The following is a 25,775-nucleotide window of genomic DNA, read 5'->3' on the forward strand; positions in this document are numbered from 1 at the left end:
GAACTCACTTTGTAGACCAGGCTGGCCTCGAACTCAGAAATCCGCCTGCCTCTGCCTCCCAAGTGCTGGGATTAAAGGCGTGCACCACCACGCCTGGATAAGATGCTCTTTCCTTAAGGAGGTGAGGCTTCCTCTTCCTACTGGACCAAGCTCTGCCCATGAGGAGGGGGGGAATCATGGAGGTGCACACTGAACAATGGATTCAAATATTCATAACAGTCACAAAGGGAAGGATGAAAAAGCCTGGAGCATATTCATCTAATAATGAAAGGCCAAGATCCCAGGTAACCAAGAATAGACTACGTTCCAGAGAGAACCAAGAACATTGGCATTTATGGAAAGGGGCAAGGTAGCAGAAGAAGCTGGACAAACCTCAGTCTTCACAGGACCTGTTGGAGATTGGAGCCAAAAATCACACTTCAAGAAAAGAAAGGCAGCCCTGAACTGCCAACAGGCATTCTAGCCAGAGGATGAACCTCACTCCTCCTGTGCTGCAGGACACTGACGGAGAAAAAATCCATTTCATCATTTTCCGTATCTTGGGGGTGTTGTAGCCAGGTGCCACCTTAAAAGGAGGGCCAGCTACTCTTGGACCTGCAGACATGGAACAAATGCAACTTAGGGAGACTGTGGACACATGCTATGGTATCTGCCTAGGAGACAGCCTTGGCAAAAAGATGAGGGCTGGGGAGTAGAGAGCTGGGTTCAGAGAAGCTTCAGTAGAAGGGCTCATGCTGTGGTCTGTGGTCCTGCCCTCCCTCTATGGAAGGAACATCTCTAAAGATTCCTGATGAGGCCCTGAGCCCATGGTCAGTAAAATGCTAGCCCAGGAGCCCATTCCCTGAACATGTGGTCTACTGACTGCTTGAATTGAGATCTCTGGGCCCAGAATGAGCAGAGAGATCTGACTGCTGCAGCTGCCTCCCTCCTTGCAGGTTGGTTCACTGCTGGGCAGGTCTGAAAGTGCTGGGTCAGTAGACAGAGCACTAGCTTTCTCTAGTTCTCCTCTCCAGTGTCTCTGAGCTGTTTGGTTCTCCCACTCTCCAGTGCACTTCGAAACTCTCCTNGGCTTGAATATTTGATCGTCATGACTGTACTAACTGGGGAGTCTCAGGATAATGTGGATCTTGCCTAGATCACAGGCTGCAAAGCTTGTTAGGCCAACAGTGGCTCCTAGAAGCTCAAAAGTAATACAGGAAGGGCTGTGGAAGAAGGGCAGGAGACAACAGCCACAACTACCACCCGACACCAGCAGATTCTAATTTGAAAGGACCAGAAAAAAGCCTTTCAACTCATTATCATTTTAAAAATCATTTTCATTCTGTTTATTATATTATTGATTGTCATCACTTTTCTATTTTAAGGATCTTTTCTGTGTTTAGTTTTTAAATCACTCTTTCTACTTTTCTAATTTCATTAAGGTACTTTTCCTTAATGAGTAATTAGATTCATCTCTCACTCTTTTCTAATCCCTCGTTCCTCCCGTTTTTCTATTTTCCTTGCCTTTTCTTTCCTTTTTCCCTTTCACTGCCCATTCTAATTCATTCATTTATTATCGTGTTTATTATGACGGATTTTAACTTCAGTTCACAATGTTGTTGCTATCCTCTTTTCTATGGCTGTGCCAGCTGACTTAACTGACTTTAACTGTATTTCTATATTTGGTTTGTCTTGGTGAGTTGAAGTTTATTTTCTCCTCCCTGTTATTAGGATTGAGCCCTCAAGAGAAGACTGATGACTAAGAAGATCCCCAGATGAAACCAGAAATGATGCCCATTCCAACAGATATGTACCACAATTCAGACAGCACATGACAAAGCAACAATGAAAGACAATAACTCCACAATCTACAACTCTCTAGAAACTAAACTCCCTAGAAACCAAGACAGCAAAATGCCTGAGATGCCAGACAAAGAACTAAAAATTTTGGTTTTTAAAATAACCAGTTACCTCAAAGAATATTCAAATAGACAAATGAAGTAAATTCAAGTCAATTCAAGACCTGGACAAAAAAATCCAACTTGAATAAGAAAGGGCTAGAGAAAAGTCTCAGCGTTTAAGAGTGCTTCCTGGCTCTTGCAGAGGCCCTGCTGGGCTCCCAGCACCCACATGGCAGCTTGCACACATCTGCAACTCCAATGCCAGTGGATTCAACACCATTTTCTGGCCTCCTTGAGCTCTTGCATGCATGTGCTGCTGAAGCATGTACATGCGGGCATGCACACGTAAAAACTAACAAACCTTAAAAAATAAATTCAACAACTTGGATGAGAAAGTTAGAGAGAATCAGAGATAAAACAAAACTAGAAATCAAAAATACAAAAAGCTTGATAGACTGAACAAGGTGGGAGAGAAAATATCAGCAAGTGAAGGTAAGGTTGAAGGGTTACCACTCTGATGGCAATAAAGAGAAAAAAAAGCAGTCTTAACCACAGCATACAAAATCACTGGGACACAATGAAAAGACTAACCCAGGGAGCCGACATGCAGACTGAGGACATAGAAAGTGATTTCAATGAAATTATAACAGAAAGTCCCCACTTCTAGGGAAAGAAAAGAAAGGAAATTCAAAAACCCAACTAGCCATGGCCAGAAAAGAAACCTCCTATCACACCACAGGTACAATACCATGACAACAAAAAGACCATTAAAGCTGCAAGAGAGATGCCTGAAACCAAGTAACAACAGAAATGGTGCCAGGTACCACGACATCTGGAAGAAGAAATAAATGAATGGTAATTAACCGGCATACAGAGCCCCAGACAGCAGGAAGACTTCATGAACTAAGGCTGCAGAGCAGCACAGATAAGCCTGCAAATCACATTGCCAACTGGAGAGAACAGGTTCAGAATAAGGCAGAAACATTACCACTAACATGTAGCTTTAAAACACACAAAATAATGCCATATATTTATGACTACAAACCTGTGGAAGAAATATTTCTTTCAGGTTTCAGACAGAAAAGTATCTCACAGAGCAAACTCAGGAGTTTACAGGTACTATCAAGGTATTTTCCCAGGTACAATTAAAACCCTTTAAGTGTGTTGATTTAAAGCCTCTATGGACTACAGACTTGGGAGACTGTTCAAAAAGGGGAGAGTGCCAAGTGCCCTGAGGCCGATGAGTGCAGGCTCCAGAGCTGGCAAGCAGTAACCTGAAGGAGCACACTGGGGAAGCTGGGTCACTGTTCACAGTGGCAGCAAAATGGAGGAAAATAGACTAAGGCTCAGGAGAGGCTACAGAGCAGGAAGGAAAGGGTTATTCGATCACTGGCTTTCCTTTACCCTTTGGTCTTCTTTACAACTCCTCCTCCTCCCCACTCTCCACCCACCCATCACATGCCACAGATATTCAAGAAGGAAGGTCTTCTCTTTCCAAACCCTCTCATTGTCAGGAGTCCTGTGTCCCAGTAGATGACTTGGTAGCAGAACATTGTGTCTAGCACATTAAGAGCTTTAGGTTCAGTCTTTAGTGCCACATACACAAAAGGTGCAGGAGAGTAAATATTATAGGATATGCATGTAATCCCAGCATTTAAGAGGAAGTCAGGGTAGGATCAAGAGTTCATTAAGCGTCACAAAGGCCTAGCCTTTAGCTAGTTCGCACTCTCATCTTCAACTGAACTACCANCAGCCCTCACCTGGACTGTNCATCACCACACAGCCACAATGGGTCTCCAATATGCTAGCCACAGGGCTAGGGACCCTGACTCTACTTCCTTCCTATGACAGNCCCTCACTGCTTCCCCTTGTTTATGCTTCTTAGGCCCAGTGACCACAGAGACTCTCTGTTCACACTGTACCTGGTGGCCTGCACAGGACCAGAACCTTTTTACCCAGGACAGCCCACCAAGTCAGCTGGCATGGAGTCACTTAGTAAATGTCCATAATCTGCATCAGTATAACAACACCGGGCTCATCAAAATGAGCTGAGTGATCAAGTCAAGAGGGACTTACATGCAGAGCTCTAGGAAGAATGTGACATTCAAAGAAAGAACGAGTAGAGTACATTTTAGAAAAAGTCCAGGCTCAGATGGAGTCTCATTCATTTTGTGTTTCACAGTTAGCTTTGTGACTGTGTGATCTGTTTACTGAAGAAGAAAGATGTCCCTGATATTTGGGTTGGGGGGCCCCCCAAAGCACTGTCACAGAACTGTGCAGCAGGCTGTGTGTGGTATGGCTGCTATGGAGCTATTGGGGAAAAACCAGCCTGTGGTACCTGCTTTAGCAGGGGAGGGCCAGCTGTAGATATTCTTCAGTAGGGCTAAAGGCTTAGTGGTAAGCACATCTTATTTTGAAAACGTTGAAGAAAATCCTAAAATGCCTCTTCCTATTTAAGGGGAAAGCTGCAGTATCCCTGTGTTTCCCACTGTGTGCCTTTGTTGGTCTAAGACTCCAAATGGATGATATGGAAGGGAATGGGTGACAGTAGTATCACACATGTCACCAAGCATGAGGGTCCTGCTCTGCCAAGCTGCTGACCACTTATGTGCACCAGAGGCTCAGGTCCCAGCCCTGGACTTCAGCAGTTAGTGTTAGACAGCAGGAAGGTGAACCCTGGAGTGGCAGAGTACTGCCAGGTAGGAAGGGCTGGAGGGCATCCTGAGCAGGTTAGCCTGGAGCTGCACCAAATTACACTGTACTGGAGCCAAGTACAGTAAAAGCAGGACACAAAGGAGAGAGACATCTCTGCTAGGCAGTTGGGCTCAGAAAGAGCCCTCTGATTTTTCAGTTGGAGAAGTAAATGAACTCTCTGACTTAGGTTGCTATCACAGGTAACCCAATATGAGCCGACAGACCTCTGCTCTGGNCTGTGTTTCCTTTTCAGTGAGACCCACAGCTGAACTGGTGCACTTGCCTCCCTGCAAAGCTGGCCTGGAATTGAAAAGAGGGCAGGCCTAGTTTCTCTGCAATGTGCATGCCTCCAGATGCCACAGGCTCTCAAGGGACAGCAGGATACAAGTGAGTGTGTTCCAGAACTGGCTCCTCTGAGCAGTCTGTATGCAGCCAGGTCCATGGTGTGTGTATGGGGAGTGATGTTCAGAAGAAACCCATTACAAGTCTTGCAGCAGAAAGCACCCAGCTGTGTTCCAAAGAAAGGTCTAGCTGCAGGGCCTGGCAGTCCCATTCTTTTGCCACTGACCTATATCTGGTCAGCTCTGGTCCAACACAGAGTTCACTCAGCAGCCTGAGAATGAGGGAACCCAGTCATGATGAAGGAACCCACGGTCTAGAGTAGTGAAGGCACAGCAGAGACAGGTAGCCCCTAAACCCTATCAACCTATCCTAAGAGGTTCTTGTCCTAGCTTCTGCTTACATTCAGCCTACACTTGCATATAAAGGCCATCTATAAGATACACGTCTTCTATGGAGAAGTCTCCTGGAGCCCATTCTAAAGTCACTTACACTCAGGGGCTCTGGCTGACTCCCACATATCCTGCATGTGTGTATGTGCGCGTGCCCTGGCAAGCAGCTCCAGTGCGTGTCAACATGTGGGTCTGCTTTCAATTGTGCTGGAACAATCCTACCTGATAAACAAAAACAGATCCAAAATAACCTTTGGCAAGAACCATGTTTTTAAAAGAAGGAGAAGGTCCGAATGAACTGGCAGGAGCAGTGCTTAGGCAAACAAGCATGGTGGAGCCAAGCACCGGCGGCACATCAAAAGCTTCACAGGGCTCCCTATGGACCTTGGCCATGGAAAGGGAAGGAGGCTTGAACAACCTACTCCTGGCCTTCACAAGCTGGCCACCTGCTTCCTAACACTTCATGTGGGCCACAAGGTCAGGTATTGAGTTGGGAGCCTGAAGGCTAGAGCTCTGCTCACAGCAAGGGCCGGCAGAGGCTCTTCCAAAATTCCCCTCTGTTAGATACTTCCAGTAAGGTCTTGAGTTCTCAGGGCATGTTCAATGGCCTGGTGTCTCCTGATAGAAAGAGGTCTGGCTGGGAGCCACAATTCAGTGGAATTCAGCAACTTATTACACACCCCTGAGCTATAAAGACCAGAGGAGCAGAAGGTTCAAGCTACCAGCCCTAGCCCCATGACCCACCCTGGAGCACAAAGCCCAGGGTAGGCCACAAGATACCTGATTGCCCGTCCTTGGAACATAGCTTTAACAAATCAGGATCCTGAGAATCCAGAACAAGGTTCCATAGCATTGACCAGAAGGATGGGTTCTCACTGCTAAGTCCTTCAGGAAGGCACCTGAACCACCTCAATCACTGTTCTTCAACATAGGGTTCCACAGCAAAGTTCTCCAGGAACTTGGGCCAGGCCCAAATCCCTTTCTAACTGGGGTGTTAGAATCTCCAAGAAGCAGATTGCAGTATGCCCACATTTTCATCTGCTATGACACCTCTGCCCCTCCTCTACAGACAGTTTCTGGAAATAAACTGCTTGAATTGGTGGATGAAAGTGGTCTCTTTATACCACAGTCTAAGCTAAAACTGAGGATGACCATGAAGGCCTGCAGAGCCCAAAGCTAAGAACTGCCAAGAATTGCTATAGGGCAGGGTTCTCTTAGGATCCACAAAGCAGCTGGAAAGACCAAGAGTGCTTCAAACCATGTAACACTTACAGGAGCTACAGAGGCTGGGTGGAAGGTACATACACACTGGAGCAAGATCTACACATAAAATATGGGATTTGACTTCTTATAGCCATGATTTCTCTCTCCTTGCCTATTAAAGAAAAGGAAGTACCTGGTTTTGGTGTCTGAGGAAGAGCAAGTAGGCTTTGGTAAACAAGAGTGTATCAATGTCATAGCAGAAGCCAAGAGTACTAAAGTGCTGCATCTACACAGAGAAGACAGGAACCCCTGAGAAAAGGACAGAACCATCTATATATGCACAGGTCACAGACCACAGATCTGGTGCACTAAACAACAGACCATGTGTGTTTCTTGAGAAGGGCACACAGACACAGAACCAAAGGCTGGGAGCTGAAAGGGAAAACAGCTGGAGAGGAAGTGAGGAGTGATGCTCATGACCAGAGCAAGGCTGCTACTTGGAGAGCAGGTCCAGCACAGGGGGGCCCAGATACTGGGCTACCTTGCAGTAAGCCTCAGCTGTGCTAAGCTCCAAGTGGGTCAGACTCGCCTGTAGATAGCACACAAAAGCACTGGGTGGCCACAGGCCCACCAGAACAGGGAGGCCCCACCAGAAGCTTCCCCAGCAGAGAATGGCTTTACAGGGCCTGGGCTGGGTGAGGGCACAAAAGGGAGGTAATGGAGACAATGGAGGTAATGGAGACATAGGAGAATGAAACAAAAGTTCTTCTTTCTCTGACTCTTTATGTTTTTTTCTTTCATAAAAGCCCCACGAGAAACAGATGAATCTTGGCTCGTTGTAAAGAGTTAAACACCAATTACACAGACTAAGACATGAAAGCTCTTTGAGCTCCCTAAATTCCACTGCCTGTCACTCCCCCAAGATAGCCACTGCTCGCACTGTGCTGTCTCCTTCCAGACCTTTTCTGACGCATTTGTACAAACTTGAGTGCATGTGTAAATGGAGCCAAGTTCCATGGCGTTCTGAAACCTGCTTCTGCACCTGGCTTTGCATCTACTCCAGCTATTCANACAAGTCTCTGTCTCCATCTATCACTTGACGCCAGCAGTGGGCTTTGCACACAAGTTGACCATTACTCTCACGTCATTGCTACCTGATCTGTACAGGCTTTGCCTCCACACTTATGACCAGAGACTGATATGGGCTACACTTGCTGTGCTGGGAACTAGCAGGTGGAGGAGTGGGGGACTGGGAGGAGCAGGGGAGTGTGGGCAGACAATGGTGAACACTGTATATGCAGCCCTGGGCAAATCTGGCTTCCCTTCTGNAAGTGCAGCTGCCTGTCCACTATTCATCCTTAACAACACTCTAAGAACAGCCCAGTAATGGATGGCCATCCTTTCCCAGGAGGGTTGTTGGCTGAAATTACCTGCTGTAGACCTATGGCTGTTCACAATGGTTTTCCCAACCCCAGACAAGCAGACTCCCAGAATGTTGAAGGGATTTTGGGTCATCACAAGTGGGAGGAGTAGTGCTGCTGACACCCAGTGGGTAGAAGCCAATGTCACTGCTAAATCTTCTACTTCTTATGGCTTAGGACAGAAATGGCCACATGCTGAAGTAAAAGGGCCTGCTTTTGGCTCAGCACCTGAAGGGTTAAGCAGCCTTGCTGCCCAGGCTGCCTGCCTGCCTGCCTGCAAGGACTGCATTAAGCAGGCCAGGAGATGGGCCATGTTGCCTGCCCGCCAGCCGTATGGTTTGCATTAGCAGTGCTCTGCTTGGCAATGTTCCCTCTGGCAACCTGCCTTCCCTCCCTGCCCCTCCACTCTCCGCCCCAGCTCAAAAGAAAATACCAGGATCCACATATAAAACCAGNGCACTCCCCTCCTGTCTCTTACCCCAGTCTTGAATCAAACAAGCTTTTAAACTCCTGACCTTCCGCCCAGGCACCCCAGTTTGTTTCACAGCAGCAGCAGTAGAGGAGGAGGCAGGAGGCTGGGAAGTAGGGGGCTGCCCTCTCCGTTACCTGGCCCTAGCAGGCAAGGGTTGCCTCTCTCAGGGGTCCCTAGAGGCACCCCCTCATCTTTCAGAATAGGGATAGCTCCTGAGGCAAGAGGCTGAGATATCAGAAGCAGCCCTAGCGGGTCCTCTATGGCTATGTTTTAAAAAAACTTTCCCAATCATCTCATGCTAGAAGCCTAAGTGCAAGGCTTGGATGTACTGACAGATAGAAAACTATCCCAAACGTTGAGCTGCAAACTTGTCTGTTAGCTTGCATCCTATCAAGCATGTGTGTGTGTGTGTGTGTCCCCTCACATCTCTACTTTGTTGAAACCTAAGCCACNGCCCTGGCTACAAGCCCTGCTTATTTCCAGACCTTCAGGGATCTCATTCTTAGCAAGTGTACTGTTACTCAGCAGTAACTCAGACTAGAGGTCTGGGGCCATCCATCACATGTCTTTCCCACACCATTTCTAAGTTCTAACCTTCACCAAGTCCTGGTAAGACTACCTCCTCAATACTTTTAAGGATCACTGTACTGCTCTGCCATGGTCCACAATACCTTGAGCTCCTCTCACCACGAGACCCTGGCATTAGCCTGGAAGCCTGTAAACCTGGCCTCAGCAGCTCAGCCTCCCCTCAGAAGTCTTTGCTCCCTCAGACTTGAGATGCCTGCTTCACCTTGTAGGCATCTGTGTATATGTCCCAGGGGGTGAAGCAGTAGATGGCAAGATCAGCAGCAGCACAGGCCAGGTTGGTCCTCAGCACTATCTCCATATTTGAGCTCTTCACAAAAGCTACCCTGAACAGCCAACCCAGGAAGAGGCTATATCATAGCTGTGTGCTAACAGTTCAGTGACCCACAAGACAGACCCAGACTCCTGAGTGGCCCTTGCCCAGAGTCAGCTCATTTAAATATTCTCAAGACAAAAACAAGACAAAAACAAAAACAAAAATACCCAAACTCCGAATGGATAGGATTTAGTTGTTAAAAGAATATGTTATAATGGAGTATTTTACCAAAATTTCAAACAAAAGCAGGCAAGTGTCTCTATTTTAATAAGGTGTCTCACTTGCCTGCTCCCTGTAATAATTACAAGTTAAAGCCTGTGAACAATTACAGCCATGTTTACAGTGCTTTTACTGTTGTTTTATTTTATTTTTAAAGAAAGAATGTAAGTATTCAGTTTAAGTGGTGCATTGGCTTTACAGATACTCAGGAAATACTCAACTTTCCTTTCAGGAGAAAAACAAAACAAAGGTCCCAGCTGAGGCCCAGAGTGAAACCAGGCAGGGTAGGGCTGAGCCTGGGCTATAGGTGTAGTTGGTGAGCTGCACTGGAGAGGGTCAGTAGCTTTCTCCAGCGCCCTGTCCCTAGCCAGCAGGCTGGTTACTCAAGGTGAAGTAAGGAGGTGCTGGCATAGTACTTCCTGGGTCATGGAAGTAGTGGCTGGGCCCCAGTCTTTNCCCAGGGATCACTGAGTAGTTGGGTCCCATGAATTGTGGAAGACTTCTAGCCTATTCTCAAAGGCAGCTAGCTCTCTTGCCCATTATCACTTCAATAANGCACTGAGTGTCCTGCACTGAAGAAGTAACCTCTGACAACAGCTGAGACTTGGCCTGGCTCCTGCACACAGCAGGTGCTCACAATGTGCTGAATGAACACCATGGGAATGGGTGAATTCTCTCCTTCTATTGTCTACTACAGCCCTGCAAAGCAAACTCAGTTCCNGACTCTTCCTCTCTGCAGACTTAAGCCATTTGGCTGCACAGGCACAAGGCAGGCACTGGTACCAGGTCAGACCAAGTCAGATCTCCTAAATCAGTTGATAAGAATCTCCTTAGATCAGTGGTTTTCAACCTTCCTAATGGTGCATCCCTTTAATACAGTTCCTCATACTGTGGTGGCCCCCAAACATAAAATCATTCCATTGCTACTTCATAACTGTAATTTTCTATTGCTATGAGTAGTAATGTAAGTATCTGTGTTTTCCAATGGTCTTAGCGCACGCGCGCGCACACACACGCACACGCACACCCCTGGGGGTCGAAAACCTCTGCCTTAGATGCTCTCTCTATTCAAGACATCCATTCCTTGATTCCAGCTGACTGGAATTCAGACAACTGTGACGTGACCTTGAATTTTTACAAGCACAGACTCCTGCTGTTTTACATGTAAAAAGTGTTGGCTTAGGGCCTACTGGGCCTCAAATTCAATACCAGGAAAGAACAAGACTGACATTCCTGTTTGTGGGATTTATTCTACATAGTGTAGTAGGCCTTCCTGAGAGGCAGGTGGGTACTAGGGAGCTGGAACAAGCTCATGCTGTGGTCACAGGCCATCTGNGACAAAGGGAGCCTAGGAAAAGCAAAAGTACTCAAAGGCCCAGAGACCATATGAAGCCCCCAGAACAGTGCTCTAGAGCTTAGGTCNCTGAAGCCTCCTCCACTGTCCTTCCAGATAGTCCCTTCCTGTCTCTGCTCTTTACAGTCATAATCTACCAAGCAGTCTAGCTCCCAGCCTGCTGCTAAGGGAGCCTCACATGTCCACCAACTACTTTAGGCACCTCTCACCTGCGGACTCAAGCATTCCTGATGCTAGGCAGAGCACTGTGCCTTTCCCCCTAGTTCAGCAACAGTGCACATATCTGAGGATCAAGACTAGGTACTTCCAAATGAGAGGATAAGGGACACTTCATCCACTGCAGGCTCCCCAGAGTTGATTATATTCAGTGGTCTACCTTTACCATAAGATGGCAGTGACAATCTGGGGAGGGCAGCACTTGCTTCACAGAGGCAACCAGAGTAATTACTTGGACCACGCCCTACCACATTTCCCACTGAAGCCAAAGCATGTTTTCAATACAGAAAGAAGGCCAGATATTGCACAGAACAGATGCTGCTAGGTGCCACACAGCACCCATGCCTGTACTGGGCACAGTCCAGCACTAGATAGATGTTGACCAGCTCAGCATTGCTGCACCAAAGGCTACTTCTACTTGGTNCCCAAACCCTGGCTGCCACTCACTTCCCAATAGAGAACCCATTTCATGTGCCAAATTGTAGTGCTGCCAGATCTCAGGTTACTGTCAGCTCACATTTTACTTGGTGACAAATGCCATATGCCATGGCTGAAGGAGGGCACAGCAGCCCCAAAGCTATGGTGAAAAGTTTGTGGTTAGCCCTTATCCACTACACTTCAGAATCCANCATGACCTAGCCCGAGTCAGAGCTTTCCTGGCCGCCTTCTCCAACATGGGAGGGAAGCAATAGTAAAAAGGACAAGTGCCTTCAGGCCCATCTGGATGCTGTCCTCATCAGGAAGGTAGCCTAGACTGCAGAGGAATGACTCACCTGTGCTCCAACAATGGGATGCAGACTNGGGACCTAGACTCTGGGCTCTAGCAGGGCATGATGCCCAGGGATACAGCACAGCCCTCCATAAATGTTATTTCTGACCAAATCACTTTCCTGAACTAGAAACAAAAACTGACTTAGTCCAACTCAAAGCCTGTACAGGACAGGGGACCTTGCCTTGTGGTAGGACATACAGAAGCAATGGCCACTTGCAAGTCTGTGAGGCTCCCCGGGCTGGTACTCTACTAACAGGCAGCTCCCATAAGAGATATCCACTTGAAGTGATCAGACTCTCCTGCCACCTTATCTGCTAAATAGGCATCCACTGGGTTAAGCCCTATCACCAGCAGGGGAGGGCAGAAACTGGTGAATCCTGTAGTGCTGACCACAAGAGCTGTGGCCTCACCTAGGCATTGAGGTGTCGAGTATGGAACCTGCTAAGCCATTATCATGGGTTTTGTCAAGTTGATACAAACCTATGCTTGAGAAGAGAGAATGGCAATCTCTATCAGANTGGTCTGAGGGCATGTTTGAGGGACATTTTCTTGATTGCTGATTGATGTGGGAGAGCCTATCCCACTGTAGGTAGTGTCACCTCTGTACAGGTGGACCTATATTGTATTTAAAAAGTCAGCTACACAAGCCAGGGGAAGCAAGCCAGTAAGCAGTGTTTCTCAAGGTATCTGCTTCAAGCTCCTGCCATGTCTTCCTCTGATGATAGACCATAACTTGTAAGACAAATAAACCCTTTGTCCCCCAAGTTGCTTTTGATCAGTGTTTTCTCAGCAAGAGAAAAGTAAACTAGAACAGCTATGCGATCCTCACACTCTTATCTGAGGACGGTGACATCTTCTCCCAGCTATACAGCAGACAGGTGACCTGCCAGTGTAGGAAGTACAAGCTGGGCAGCATGACTCTATAAGCTCTGACCCCTCGTACACACCGCCTTGCAGCAGAAAGAGTGGTGGAAAGTATGAACTCAGACTGTAGGTGAGCAGGGGATGGATGGACCTGTACATGTCTACCAGTCTACCTAGGCAGGGCTCTCACTGGCAGGCAGCCATCAGGTAAGGCTTAGACTCCAGTGGGTGGGGCTCAGTCTGCATTGGGGCAAGGCTTAGGGTCAGACAAGACTCTTCAGCAGTTTGATTTTATCTGTGGTCTCAGACCTAGAAGTCCAAAGATATTTTGGAGGGCTAGTGAATGGGCAANCTAGGCAGAGGACAGCACTGCTCCTCTCGGCTTCCCCCCTNCCAAGATACCCAGGTTGTACATCTCCCATACTGACACTGTGACCTAGACTCGGCTCTCCCTGAATAGAACCATATGTACTCAACCCTCAAGAGAACACGGTAGACCCCCAGTTGTAGGACCAGGCCCATCAGAGCCTCCCTGGGAGTACTGTGGGTCTCAGCACTATTCCTGAGAGTAGACTGTCAGACCATAGAACTGTGCCCAGAAGACAGGGAGACTACCCACTATAGCACTGGAAGGATGAGGGCACCGTGGAGGTACATGTTGGGACCAGTGTCAAGTTGCAGCTGACACTCAGGCTGATATGGTGTAATATGTTATTGGGATAGAGGGGTTAGAAAGCCTTCAGGATGTCCACAGGAACAAAACTTGTGCAAAATGCTGAATGTGACTTCAGATGACAGCAGAGAACCTTCCTCCCCGCTACCTGCCTCCTGAGATTAATCTCCTGCGCTTGCCTGTCACTGTCCATCCTTAGTCTATCTACAGGATATTACAGCTTCACGAAAAACATGATTCACATTCTTAAGACAGAAAGCAAGCCATGGGGCAAGTCTCGTGAACCAGTGTGTACTGGGTTGTTTGTGTGTAAAGCTCAGACCAGCACTTGAGCTAGAACTCTCTAAGGACCAAGTAAAAAGGATTATGGGGTGGAGAAAGGTCTTCAGGATTCAGGATTTTATGTGAAGTTGATGGCAAGCTGATGGCAGAGACAGAGACAGCCAGCCCTACCCACAGGCATACTGTGTAGATCTTGTCAAGTCATCATGGACTAACCAAGGAAGGAACAGTGGCCTTGGGATGTAATGTAACTATCCCACAGAGTAGAGAGCAAAGCTTCAAATACAGGCCATGTGTCCAAAGCCTGATCTGCAAAGTAGGTGACTGCTACCTGTGTTTCCTGCCCAACCTCTNCTCTTCTACTTTCTGTTGACAGATCCCAGCTCTCCCAGAGAACTCCCCAGAAACCTTGCAGCTCTCAGGTGCTCATGTNTGCATCTTGAGCTTACACTCCTGACAGCTGAAGACAAGGTTCTGCTCCTGTCTCTTGGCATGCTTCCAGCTGCGTAGACATCCTTACTTGGAAGACTGAAGATGTGGCTCTCACAAAGCCCAGACCTGAGGTAGGTGCTTCCCAGAAGCCTACAAGTCTTCTACTTCTAGGCCCCTCTTCCTGCCTCTGTTCTCTTTCTTGTGCCTCTCCAGGGCTGGCAGTTGATGGCATTTATCACGTTCCATGTCCAGGCATTACTTCCTTTCTCTCTCCAGTGTCTGAGGAAGGAGATATGCTGGTTTTCCAAGCCTCAGAATTCTCATTTTAGCTTTGTCTCTCACTGACAGGGAAACCTTGACCCATCAGATTGAGTCTCTGGGATAGAGTAGCATTAGGGATTAAGCACAGGAGTATGCCATCTCAGGTTTGAAGGGGGAAAGTAGGAAGATAGATGTATATGACACAGAGAGTAGGCTTTATACCTCAGAACTGAGCTAGATCTGCAGAAGGTCTCCCAGATTTCATGACAGGACTGACCCAGTTCCTACTTTACTTGAGGCAGACATTGAGAGCAGCAGGTGATCTTGAGAGGCTGTGAATATGACTTTGAGGCTGAAGTGGCTGTCTCAGAAGCTTACAGTCTGCTGTGCCATGCAGAACACTGAGAACCATGGGTTACATAGCAGGTCGGACACCTGGACACAGGCAGTTGACTGTGTAAGGTCTTTCTGTCAACACTAGATGGAGGGGCTGGAAAGATGGCTCAGCGGTTAAGAGCATTGACTGCTCTTCCAAAGGTCCTGAGTTCAAATCCTCGAAACCACATGGTGGCTCACAACCATCCATAATGAGATCAGATGCCCTCTTCTGGTGTATATGAAGACAGATGATAGATACAGTGTACTTACATATAATAATAAATAAATCTTTAAAAAAAAATACTAGATGGAGTGACGGTAGTGGCCTCAGTGGGTCTGATAAGCCTGAGCATAGCCAGGGCTGTGTGGTCACTATGCAAGGGCTGATCTGCTCAAAGGGCAGCCACACAGTTCTCCCATGACTGTTCCAATGTCTACCTCTGCCTCCCTCCTGCCCTGCTGTTCTACCATAGCCAGTAATGATCTCCAAGCCCATGCATCTGGCACCCCCAGGCACATGCAGACCTGAAGAACAGACTCCACAAAGCCAACTCATGAAAATATCAAATTCATAGGGAGGCTTGCCTTCCAGCATGCCTCTTCCAAAGCAGAAAGCAGTTAGCAATGAAGCCAGGATATAACATCTAGATGAAAGTCAGAGAAAGAAAGCTGCTTCCTAGACCAGGGCCCGAGGAAGGCAGCTGTTTAGCCCTACACACTTGATGACAGTTGCTCCTCCCAAACAAGACCACATGGTGACCCAGGGCACATCTCTACCTTGGCTTACTGATGAAGCATCAGGACACTGCCTCAAGGAGGAGACACAGCCCCAGGAGAAGCTACATATAGCCTCCAAGGATACTCACTGTCCAATTCCAACCAAATGCTGACAAAAAGTCAATTCAATTATTTGCTCTAAGGTTTTTACGCCTATTAACAACATATTTTGTAGAGCCCANCCTGGGTCTAGTCCTGAGTACAGATGGACAACTAGGAGGTCAGCATTATACACACAAAAGCTCAGAGACAAATGCTGCCATAACATGGTGAGTACCAGGCTGAACACTCACAGGCCCAGGACAGGGGAGTAGCTCTCTAAAGGAAAAAAGACTTGCAGAGTCTTGAGAGTGCCAAGAACCTCAGGGACAGTTAGCAGAGTACATCAAGGCTAAGCTAAGAAATGGGGATGGAGTCGGGCTTGATGTCACAAGCCTTTAATGTCAGTGCTTGGGAGGCAGAGGTGGGCAGATCTCTGAGTTCAAAATAGTATGATGAGTTCCAGACCATAGGGCTACACAGAGACCCTGTCTCAATTTTTTTTTTTAATTTAAAATAGTACTACTAGTAGTAAAAGAAAGTAGAGGTCTGTACAAGTGAGGAAAACGATTCTTCCCAGATGTTATAATCTCTACCTCCTTGTTACCACTTTCTAAGAGCCAAGGCAAAGGCAGAAGCAACCATGCACTGTGGTGTTGAAGGTCTTCCTGTTCTTCTCTGGGGCTGAGTAGGTCTGAACATGACAACCTGAAGGAATGTGCTATAAAATTCCAACTCTCTACATGTTTCATGAATTAAACAGGTATCTAAATATGCCATTAATAGACCTCACCATTATCCAAGCAGTGTCTGGTCTTGGCTGGCCACAGCTGTCTGCAAAGCACATCTCTTTCCAGTAAGTCTATTAGTAGTCCTTAGAGACTGGTATCTTTACAGCCAGGCCATACCACATTTACCTTCCTGAACCTACAAGAGCTCCACATATGACACCAAAAGACAACAAAGAACAAAGACGTCCACTCAGACACTGCCACTTCTGGTGCAGAAGCCTGGCCAAGCACTTCTCCAATCTTCTACATCCCCTGTCCAGCAGCTCTGTGCAACTTACCCGGGCCCAAAGAGCTGGAAAATGCTAGCTATGGGTTTTCCGAAGGCCTAGCATGTTCTTTCCTACATCTGTGGCTTTCACAGTCTCTGGAATTACAACCCAGTAATCAATCACTACCAGGAATATGACTCACCTACATCTCCAGATAAAATCTCACCAGAGGGATCCCCCAACCTGTAGACCAAGATAGGCAGAAAGCTATGACTTTCGGGATGTTTGCTGTTTAAACCTCTCTGGGATCTAACTGAGATTTCCACCCCCACCTCTGTCATTTACTCCTTGTTCCCCAGCATTTCCTCACTTAGCTAATCAACCCCAGCTGGGAATGGACATGGCAGCAGAAACAGGCCAAGGTATGGCCAGGGGAATGCACTGTTTATTTGGAATGGCCATGTCCTTCCTCCAAGGGAGTTCATGCGGTCAAACGTGTCTGCAGCTATTAGTGGGATCTGACAAGGATGGCACTGTGCATTGGAAGAAGGCCACAGTTTATGATGCCTTCACGCTTGACAGAGTTGACAGGCACTGGCCAATCACAGCTTGTGCAGGGGCGATAGGTCAAGAAACTGAGATTTGGGCTCTGAGTTGAGCTTCTGTGCACTTACAGCCTACGAGCCCTCTGCAGAGAATGCCAGCATGTCCACAAAGATTCTGGGCATGTGACAGGCCTTGCCTGGGAACAGGACACTAGCAGCCCCAGCCCAAGTCCACCCCTGTGCTTGGAGTTGTCATAGTCTGTCAGTGTCTGTTTCTCTGTCTCTCCCTCTGTTTCTCTCTGTATGTGTCTCTGTGTGTGTGTCTCTCTCTTTTCTTTCTCTGTTTCTCTCTTTCTTTCCCTCTCCCTCTTCCTGTCTGGGGGTTTTGCTAGTACAACAGTCTCTGAATTGTAGGGGTATGTCATGTGCACCACAGGGATCTGTATCATTAAATAAGAGGAGCCTCACACATACTTTTTCAACAAGTCTATCTCATCCCAGCTTTTTCTGAGATACCTGACTGGGTCCACTTGACACCCTAATTTTTCCAGCAAAAGGATGCCNCCCCACTGCAGTCNTGCTTTCTCGACAGTCATCTCCCAATTTCAGCAGCCTTGGCAGTCACAAAATCCAGGAAGCTGTGGAATCACCACACCCTAACAGTTCTCCCTGATTTGTTCCTCACCTTACTTGAAGCAGAAGAGAGAAGGCTTCATCCTCCACACCATGCTTGGCAATCTTAGCTGAATATTCAAATACATTGCTTATAAGTTCTGTTTTTCCTGACCAGTAAGATCACTGACACATCATCAGGGGGTGCAGGTGTACCACACCAAGACAAGAGTTAGATATGCAGGTGCCAAACACCTGCCACATGCCAGAGGCTGCAGGTTAGGATGTGGATGGGTAAAAAGGGTGGCCGGGGTCTCAGAGCATGTCCTCACTCACATGTCTGTCTGCCTACCCAAGAGGAAGACATTGGTCTCACCTTCACTCCAAGCCCTTGGTCTCAGCACTTCAGCTCCTGACCCTGTTACCAGAGCCTTCTCTACTCCCTTGAATGCACATGGAGCCCCAGATCAAAGCTCACCAGAGAGCCCTCCCTCCTGTCACACCTCTTTCCTAGCTCTAGCTCCTCTCTCAAGCTGTCAACATGTCTTCCCAGGGTTGAACATGGTCAAGCTGGTCCCATAGGTCTGCCTTGCTGATCATAGGAACTGTTCAGAAACTCAGCATCAATTTACTTTCTGTTCCAACTAAGGGTTTGCACAAAGTCACAACTCTAGTCTTGTTTTTGTTAAATATACTTTAGTTTATTTTCATAATTTTATGCTTTATTTTGCTCAATCTGTGTGCTTTTAACCCCTGGCTTAAAATGGCTTTGGCTTATGTGTTTTTCAGAGGAAGATCTATACTGGGGGAATAGCGGAGATTTTTATCCACAATTCTCCTCAGGAAAGGATACAGCCTTGCTGCCCCATTCTGACTGCACTGTCCAGGAGTCTTTGGATTTGTAAGAACTAAGGCCGCCCCAACCCCCACCCCCAGCTGCATCTCCCTGCTTAGGGAATTCTTACCTGTGCCACCAACCCTTCACGTAGGATACAGCATTATACATCCCTGACCCTAGAACATGCACGTTACCTGTGTACAACACACTGTTCTAAACAAGAGCAGGCACAAGGCACAGGAATAGGATGGCACTTTCAGGCTCAGGACAAGGGCTGCATTTTTGGCCTGCTTGTGCAGTAACATGCTCACTTCATGTGCCTGCATGGCTGAACCACTGTGCTTGGACATGGGCAGATTATCTGCAAGGTCTTATGCTAGGCAAGCTAGGACCGATGAGCTATAGTCAGGTTCCCTCCCCACTTTTTCTTTCAGAGATAGGATCATATTAAGTTCTTTGGTCTTGGCTTCTTTAGTAGCTAGATTACAGGTGGGTGCCACTAGGCCCAATTAAGTAACCTTCTGAATAAGTCACNATCAAGACCATCCAGGCCACAGTATATGGAGGAGGAGACGGACCTTAAGCCTCCACTCTCAAAAGGCTTGCAGGGTACCTTCTGCAGTCACCGAGAATGCAGAGTGATCTGTATTTCTAACAAAGTGAACAACTATACCCCAAATCTATGTCTGATTTAAGATTCTCTTAGTTAAGAAAAAGGTACCCAGAGATCTAAAGCCAGATTTGGTGACTTGTGTGCATACATACACATATACCCCTCATATGAATCTCAGTGCTGGAGAGGCCAAGGCAAGAGAATCATAAATTTAAGGCTACAAATTTGAGGCTAGGGTACGATGCATAGAGATAGTTCCACACATATTTTTGCCAACATTCAGAAAGCTTGGAATTTCACCCAGCACCCTAGGTTCTTGGCCATGTGCTCTCAAGCTCACCCTACCCCTGAGACTTGGTTTATTTTAGGAATCTCTTATGTGGGCCACCACTAGCTCACACTATATAGTGTGAGCTACTATATGAGACTAGGGAAAACAGTACTACTATGAGACTAGGGAAAACAGTAGTTCTAGAATCCAGGAAGCCAGAGGGTTGAATAACAGATGGTGTCACAGAGGGGCAGGCTACTTCATCCCTTAGGTAGAAGAGAACACTTGAGAAAGGTTCATTAGACTCTGCTGCCCTGAAGACCAAGGGCCTGGCCTCTCTCCTACTGTTATGGGGGAAGGGGGGAGACAAAGGAAAGTCAAGGCAGGACTGACCTTGAGGGCAGGGATCTCCACACTGTCCCCAAGGCTGATAGTGCCTGAGAGGATAGTCCCAGTCATCACGGTGCCTTGACCCTTGATGGAGAAGCAGTGGTCCACAGACATAAGGAATGGTCCAGAGGGGTCTCTCGTTGGGATGGAAATCTGGGACTTCAGGAGCTGGAAAAGAAATGCTGCTATAAACACCTATGGGTGCAGGGGCTACACCACTGGCATCCTCCAGGGCCACCTTGCAAGCTGGCACAGGTCAGAGTACCATTGCTACAATTTAACTCAGTGAGAAGAGGGACCTGCTGAGGCCTCCATGCTGCAGCTGAGGCAGCTGCTGTAGGACATCTGCTCTACGGTNCTCATGTACAGTTCTTCCCCGAGCTGCAAGCTCCAAGAGTCTTCATCTGGTTTCCAGATGTCATCCAGGCCTTGCCTGCCATGCCACACTCTAGTGCCAGGCACCCATAGCAGGCAGACCTCTACAGAGCTCTCTTCTGTATGGCTGAGTCTCCCCACCTATCACTACAGTCCACTCTCTACTGTTAACATCTGCCTGTCTATCCCCACCCACTCCACAAGGTCATGCACTTAAGAGATCGCCAGTAGCTGGCACCATGCTTGAGGGAAAGGCATGTGAGAGAAGGACAAATGGAAAGGACAAATGGACGAGGGGAAACTCCTGGTGAGAGGGTGGAAAGCTGGCTTCCAGGGGCAGCAGCTGATGCCTGAGGTCCAAGGCAAAGGGCTGCACACAGGAAGCTTTTGTGCCCTCTGCCAGGAAGGCCCTAACAAATGGAGACCTAAGTTCCCTGGGCCAGAGGCTCCTGGGGTCTGGCCTTTCCTTCATGGCTGACTTTCCACATGCACTAGTACAACTGGCTAGTGTTCCTCAGACTATTTATGTGCTTGAGACACTGTCAGAACTAATTGATATATTTTTTTTTAAAGAGCACAGAGGCTGCACCGCTCGTTGAGCTTTCTGCTTTCTGATTTCAAGAGAGAGTAGTAATAATGTCTAGGTATTCAGGTCAGCAGTAAGTGTTCTCAAAGTACTGTCTTGTGCTAACAATTCCTTTAGGAAAATAATGGAGAGATTCAAAACAGACTTGATCTGAGATGTTACACTTTGTAGACATGTTTCATAGTCACATTTTTCTAGATTTTGCTTAAATTGTCCCAGATTTGTGTTCTCTAGAACTGACAAAATAACAAGAAAACATCTGTCAAGTGTGAAACACAGCATGGNTGGTACATGGGAGTCACATGTGAACCTTGGTCTGGGTCTGAGTTACCACTGAGATATGCAGGTAATAAATGATCTGTGTCCTTTCTTCTGTTCCCTGACATACAGTAGAAAGCCCAGGCATTGTGTTACACACCCTCGAAGGTTCAGGCTGGATGACAAAAAAGTTCCAGGCAGCTTGAGCTACTTAATGAGATCCTACCCCAACAGAAAGGCACAGCAGTAACAGAACTGCCCATACCAATTCATTTCATACAGAGGGGGTGAGGTAGGTGATAGATGGGGAGACTCAGCCCTGCAGAAGAGGACTCTCAAGAGGAGGTAACTTCTCCAAGAGAAGTTGGCATTCCATACTTGCTCATCATGAGTGTTTGATGGGGGCGGGGGGGGGGAGGAAATACATGGCTGATGAGGCTTGTGTGACATCTGGGAGCCTGTATCCCCAGGCAAGGACAATTCATGCAATCAAGACCATAGATGAAGTGTCTTAGGAGGGATGTGCCCACATACTGCCACAAAGGGACTGGGGCAGGTCATTACACTTCTCTGAATCTCACTCTTCCTCAGCCTTCCAACTTTGAAAGTGTTACAGATCCAGTATGTAAAGAACTCAAGTATGGGACCTGGTGAGCCAAATCATGTCACTGTTGTGGTAAACACAGCACTCCAAGTAACACACTTAGCCTCACAGTATCTCTGTGGTGCTGCCTTCCCTGCACTGCAACTTTGTTCACTGCATGAAATGAGTTACCTAAGACAAGTAATTCTTCTGTTGTTTGACTTAGGGTCTCACTAAGCGGGCTGACCTCAACCGTCCCATCTCTCGGCCTTAGCCTCTAAGGATGTATGTAGCCACACCCATGAATCTCTTGAGTCCAGTCAGAGAACAGTAGGCAGGCCAAAGCGAGCACACATTCTAGCTCCTGCACCCAGTGAAGTAACTGTACTTCCTCCTCACTGCCTTCTCCCTTTGCATCACTATCTATACTACCTTGAACACATCCCTGTCTGCTGGCTACTCTGGGATGTTGCTGCCACCTGCCAGGCAAGGGGAAGAACAAGGACAGTGGTGAAACCAGTATTCAGCAGGAGCACTAGGGTGATGCCTGATGGAAGCTCCATTCACTGGCAAGCTGGTGAGCATCGTCACTGTGCTCTGTCTGTGCTTCTGCTGTGTTCTCAGTGCTCTCCGCTCAGTGAGAGGGGAACAGCACTGGATTACCTGGATGACTCAGTTCCCTGTTTCTGCCCATTGCCACTGCTGAGCCTGGAAGAACAGCCTGAGCCCATAGTTCTACAAACAAAAAAACAAAACAAAACAAAAAAAAAGGTCTACTCCTCCAGTGGAGGCTGTGCTGCTCCAGCTTTAGGTAGAGGCAGACTGCACAATCTGAAGGACAGGAATGGAGCTTGTGATCAGATATGCTGTACAAGACTGAGTCTTCGATGAGAGTGAGAGGAAGGGGTGAGGGCAATGGGAGGCTTGAGGGACAGGTAACAGAGAAAGGCACTGCTTTGTCTGAAAGAAGTGTGAAAGAGGAGGGGCAGAATAGGAAACACAGTGGGTGGGAAGAACTTTGCAGAGTCCAATGTCCAAGGCTTCTGTGGACCTTTGTTTTGCAGTTTCTAAGGGAGGTGAAGAGTCTGACATCAGAGTGAGAGAGAGGCCCTTGGAGACCTCTTTCTAGGATTGCCTCTCCCTCCCTCTTAGGCAGAGGGGAACATGGAGAACTACTTGAGCAGGGTTGGGGCAGAGAGCAGCCTAGGTTCAAGCTGACAGTACCTCAATGAGTTCTGAGATGCCCTGTGGAGCTTCAGTTTCAGGGGCTTCTGGTCCCCCAGGTTTGGCTGCCACGGGAATAATCGGTGCACCCCGGAATCTGAAATAGAACAATCATCATGACAGTCACAGAGGCTGTGAGCACAACCCAGCACAGACTTGCAGAGCTGCTGGCACATCACTGAGNATGCCACGTGCCTCTTCTTCAGCCTTCAGGTGAACATGGGAAGGTAGCACCACTGCTCTGAACTGCCAGGTGAAACAGAAGTCCTACAAAGAAAGGACATCAGAATCTAAAAGGTTCACCTAGAAATTCAACTCCTCCTGAGCCCCCTCAGGAAGCAGCAGGGATCTAGGCAGGTTGTAGACTACAAGCTCTTTAAAAGATCCATACAATCTGGTTCTCTGAAATTTAGGACTACTGGTGATCCCAAAGTTCCTAAAGCTGCATCTAGAAATCCCTTCTNGCTGAGGAGAATCCCTTACTTAAACCATCTTCATTAAAACAAAACTAACAGTAACACTGTCAGGGAAGGAGGTAAAAGCAGTTCATATCCCTCTCAGCCCCCATGCTGTCTTTTCTTCTGAACATAGCTTTTTCATGCTTTGTACCAATGAATTTCCCCTGGCTTAATTACATTCTATTGTAATAGACACCATGGCATTTTATGGAAGGAAGAGTTTAACTAGGGGCTTACAGTGTCAGAGGGTTAGAGTCCATGATCACAGAGCACAGGCATGGGAGCTGAAACATCTGAGAACTCACANCTCGATCTACAAGTAAGAGGCAGAGAGAGAAAGAGACTGGGAAGGGTATGAGTCTTTTGAAAGCTCAAAGCCTGTCCCCAGTGACACACCTTCTCCAGCAAGGCCACACTTTCTAATCCTTCCAAAACAGGTCCACCCACTGGGGAACAAGTATTTAAACAAAAGATCCATTCTCATTCAAATTGCCACATATCCCATTTCCATGTTTTCAATATCTTACATAAAATATTTCTTATGCTACTGTGTGGGTGCTATCTCATACCCTCCTATCTTATTCATCATCATATCATGAAGAATTTTAGCTGGGTGTAGTGGCTCACGCCTTTAATCCCAGCACTCGGGAGGCAGAGGCAGGNGGATTTCTGAGTTCGAGGCCAGCCTGGTCTACAAAGTGAGTTCCAGGACAGCCATGGTTACACAGAGAAACCCTGTCTCGGGGGAAAAAAAAGAATTTTATATAGATTATATAACAGCAATATCAAGAACAATGATATCTTAAGCCAACTCATCACCATGGCTCTGTCGTGTTGTAGATGAGGAAATGAAGACTGGAGAGGCAGATTAAAGACACTAGTTGTAACCTTCAGAACCAACTTTAAACATAGACCTTCTAAGTGTGGAACTTGGCTTTCTTCCCTTCCTCACGGATGCCCTCCTGGTCTCCTCTTTATCACTTTTGGTGGCACAGTAGTATAAAATCCACAATTTACACTCATGCCTTGGAAGTTCCTCATTTATGAGCATTCACTGCAACAGCATACTAGCAAAAAATGGACTTGTCAGCTTTAGGAGAATCCATCAGCTATGAACCTCAGACTGAACACACCTAGAAAGATCAATGGCCATGGTAAACAAACACATGTAAAAGCCTCTTCATGGAAGCAATAAGAGCATGAAAAGAAATGGCCCAAATTTTTCAGAACTCTAGAGTTAACCAAAGAAAATGTGAACAAAAAAAGTGAAAATGGCTGGGAATCTGAGAGCAAGTTAGAAATAGATATTTCAAACCTGCTTTGTTCCATCTACCCACCAACTCTGTAGTAGCCTTGACAACCACAACCAAGCTAGTGTCTGCTGAACCCTAGAAGGGGCAGAATGGGTTTGAGTTCTCTCAAAGCACTTGACCCCAAGAAATACAATTCTCCTATATGGTAGTTCCCTAGAGGACCCCATCAGAAAGGCTATGTGTATCTGGCCTATTTGGAGACTTTTCAGTAGGAGTAGAAAGAGCAGAAACCTCTGAAGGCAAGGAGGTAGAGATGGGCTGTTTGATATCCCAACAATAGATTGAAGGGACCCTGACCTCAGCATCAATGTCATGGGCTGCCACCTTTCTGACAACCAAGTACCCACTTCCCAGAGATTTCATGGCAACAAAGGTTCAGAACTAAGTGGAATCCATGCAAGAATAGATCCCTAACATAGTGGGGTATATCTGACAGATAGCAGTGGTAGAATGGATGGCTTGAGCTTGGAGCTTCATGGCAGTCTAAAAGAAGGCTCTGCATGCAGCTGAAAGCAAGCTCAAGGCATCGGGTACAAATGTGGAAGGCCAAAGGAGGGTTCCCCACCCTCTATTCTCACTCTCCTTACAACATGGAGAAAGAAGAAGAGATAGAGAAAGCGACCTAATTGAAAACATGCTCAAAGTTTGAGAGGCTTTCTCTTACCCTCCCAGGTCTGACAGCTCCCTCCTGACTGATCCCAGTTTTCACCATCTTTGCATGTACACATATTCANCTCAATCAATCAGGCCCCAGCTGGCATTTTATATATACATATATATCTGAGCCAATAAGTTCTAGAGAGCGAAACTTGTCAGATTATTAGAGGAGGAAGAGAATGATGGCTTCATTCATACTAGCTCTGGTCAGTAGGCCAACTCCCAGATGCTGTGCTCTTTGGAGAAGGAAGATGGCCTTGAAGGCTTGCCAGAGACAGACACTGTTGAAACTCACTACATGAGGGCTTCTGTCTCAGGCAAGGAGACTCATTCCTGACTCAGCCTGCAAGCCTCCATGCTCCAGCTGTAGACATTTGTTCTTGTAGCTGTCTCCAGCCTCTAAGAACCTGCTGCTCCTCTTCCGGCCAGACCAGCACTGGGGTAGCTAGAGCGCAGGATCGGCTGACACCCGCCAGCTACCCA

At 47.3% G+C, this 25,775-nt stretch overlaps 1 protein-coding gene across 2 annotated transcripts in view; it reads right to left on the minus strand.

Moving 5' to 3' along the window:
- Nucleotides 1-25,775, minus strand: part of Eefsec (eukaryotic elongation factor, selenocysteine-tRNA specific) — a 191,882-nt gene that overhangs the window by 76,429 nt on the left and 89,678 nt on the right. For both annotated transcript variants that reach the window (XM_021165245.2, XM_021165246.1), the window contains exons 3-4: nucleotides 22,865-22,961; nucleotides 19,842-20,006 (exon numbers count right to left, since the gene is read on the minus strand). In XM_021165245.2, coding sequence (XP_021020904.1) covers nucleotides 19,842-20,006; nucleotides 22,865-22,961 — 262 coding nt within the window. The remainder of the gene's footprint in view (nucleotides 1-19,841; nucleotides 20,007-22,864; nucleotides 22,962-25,775) is intronic.

The sequence above is a fragment of the Mus caroli genome, chromosome 6, assembly GCF_900094665.2.
Source record: "Mus caroli chromosome 6, CAROLI_EIJ_v1.1, whole genome shotgun sequence".
NCBI classification, from domain to species: Eukaryota; Metazoa; Chordata; class Mammalia; order Rodentia; family Muridae; genus Mus; species Mus caroli.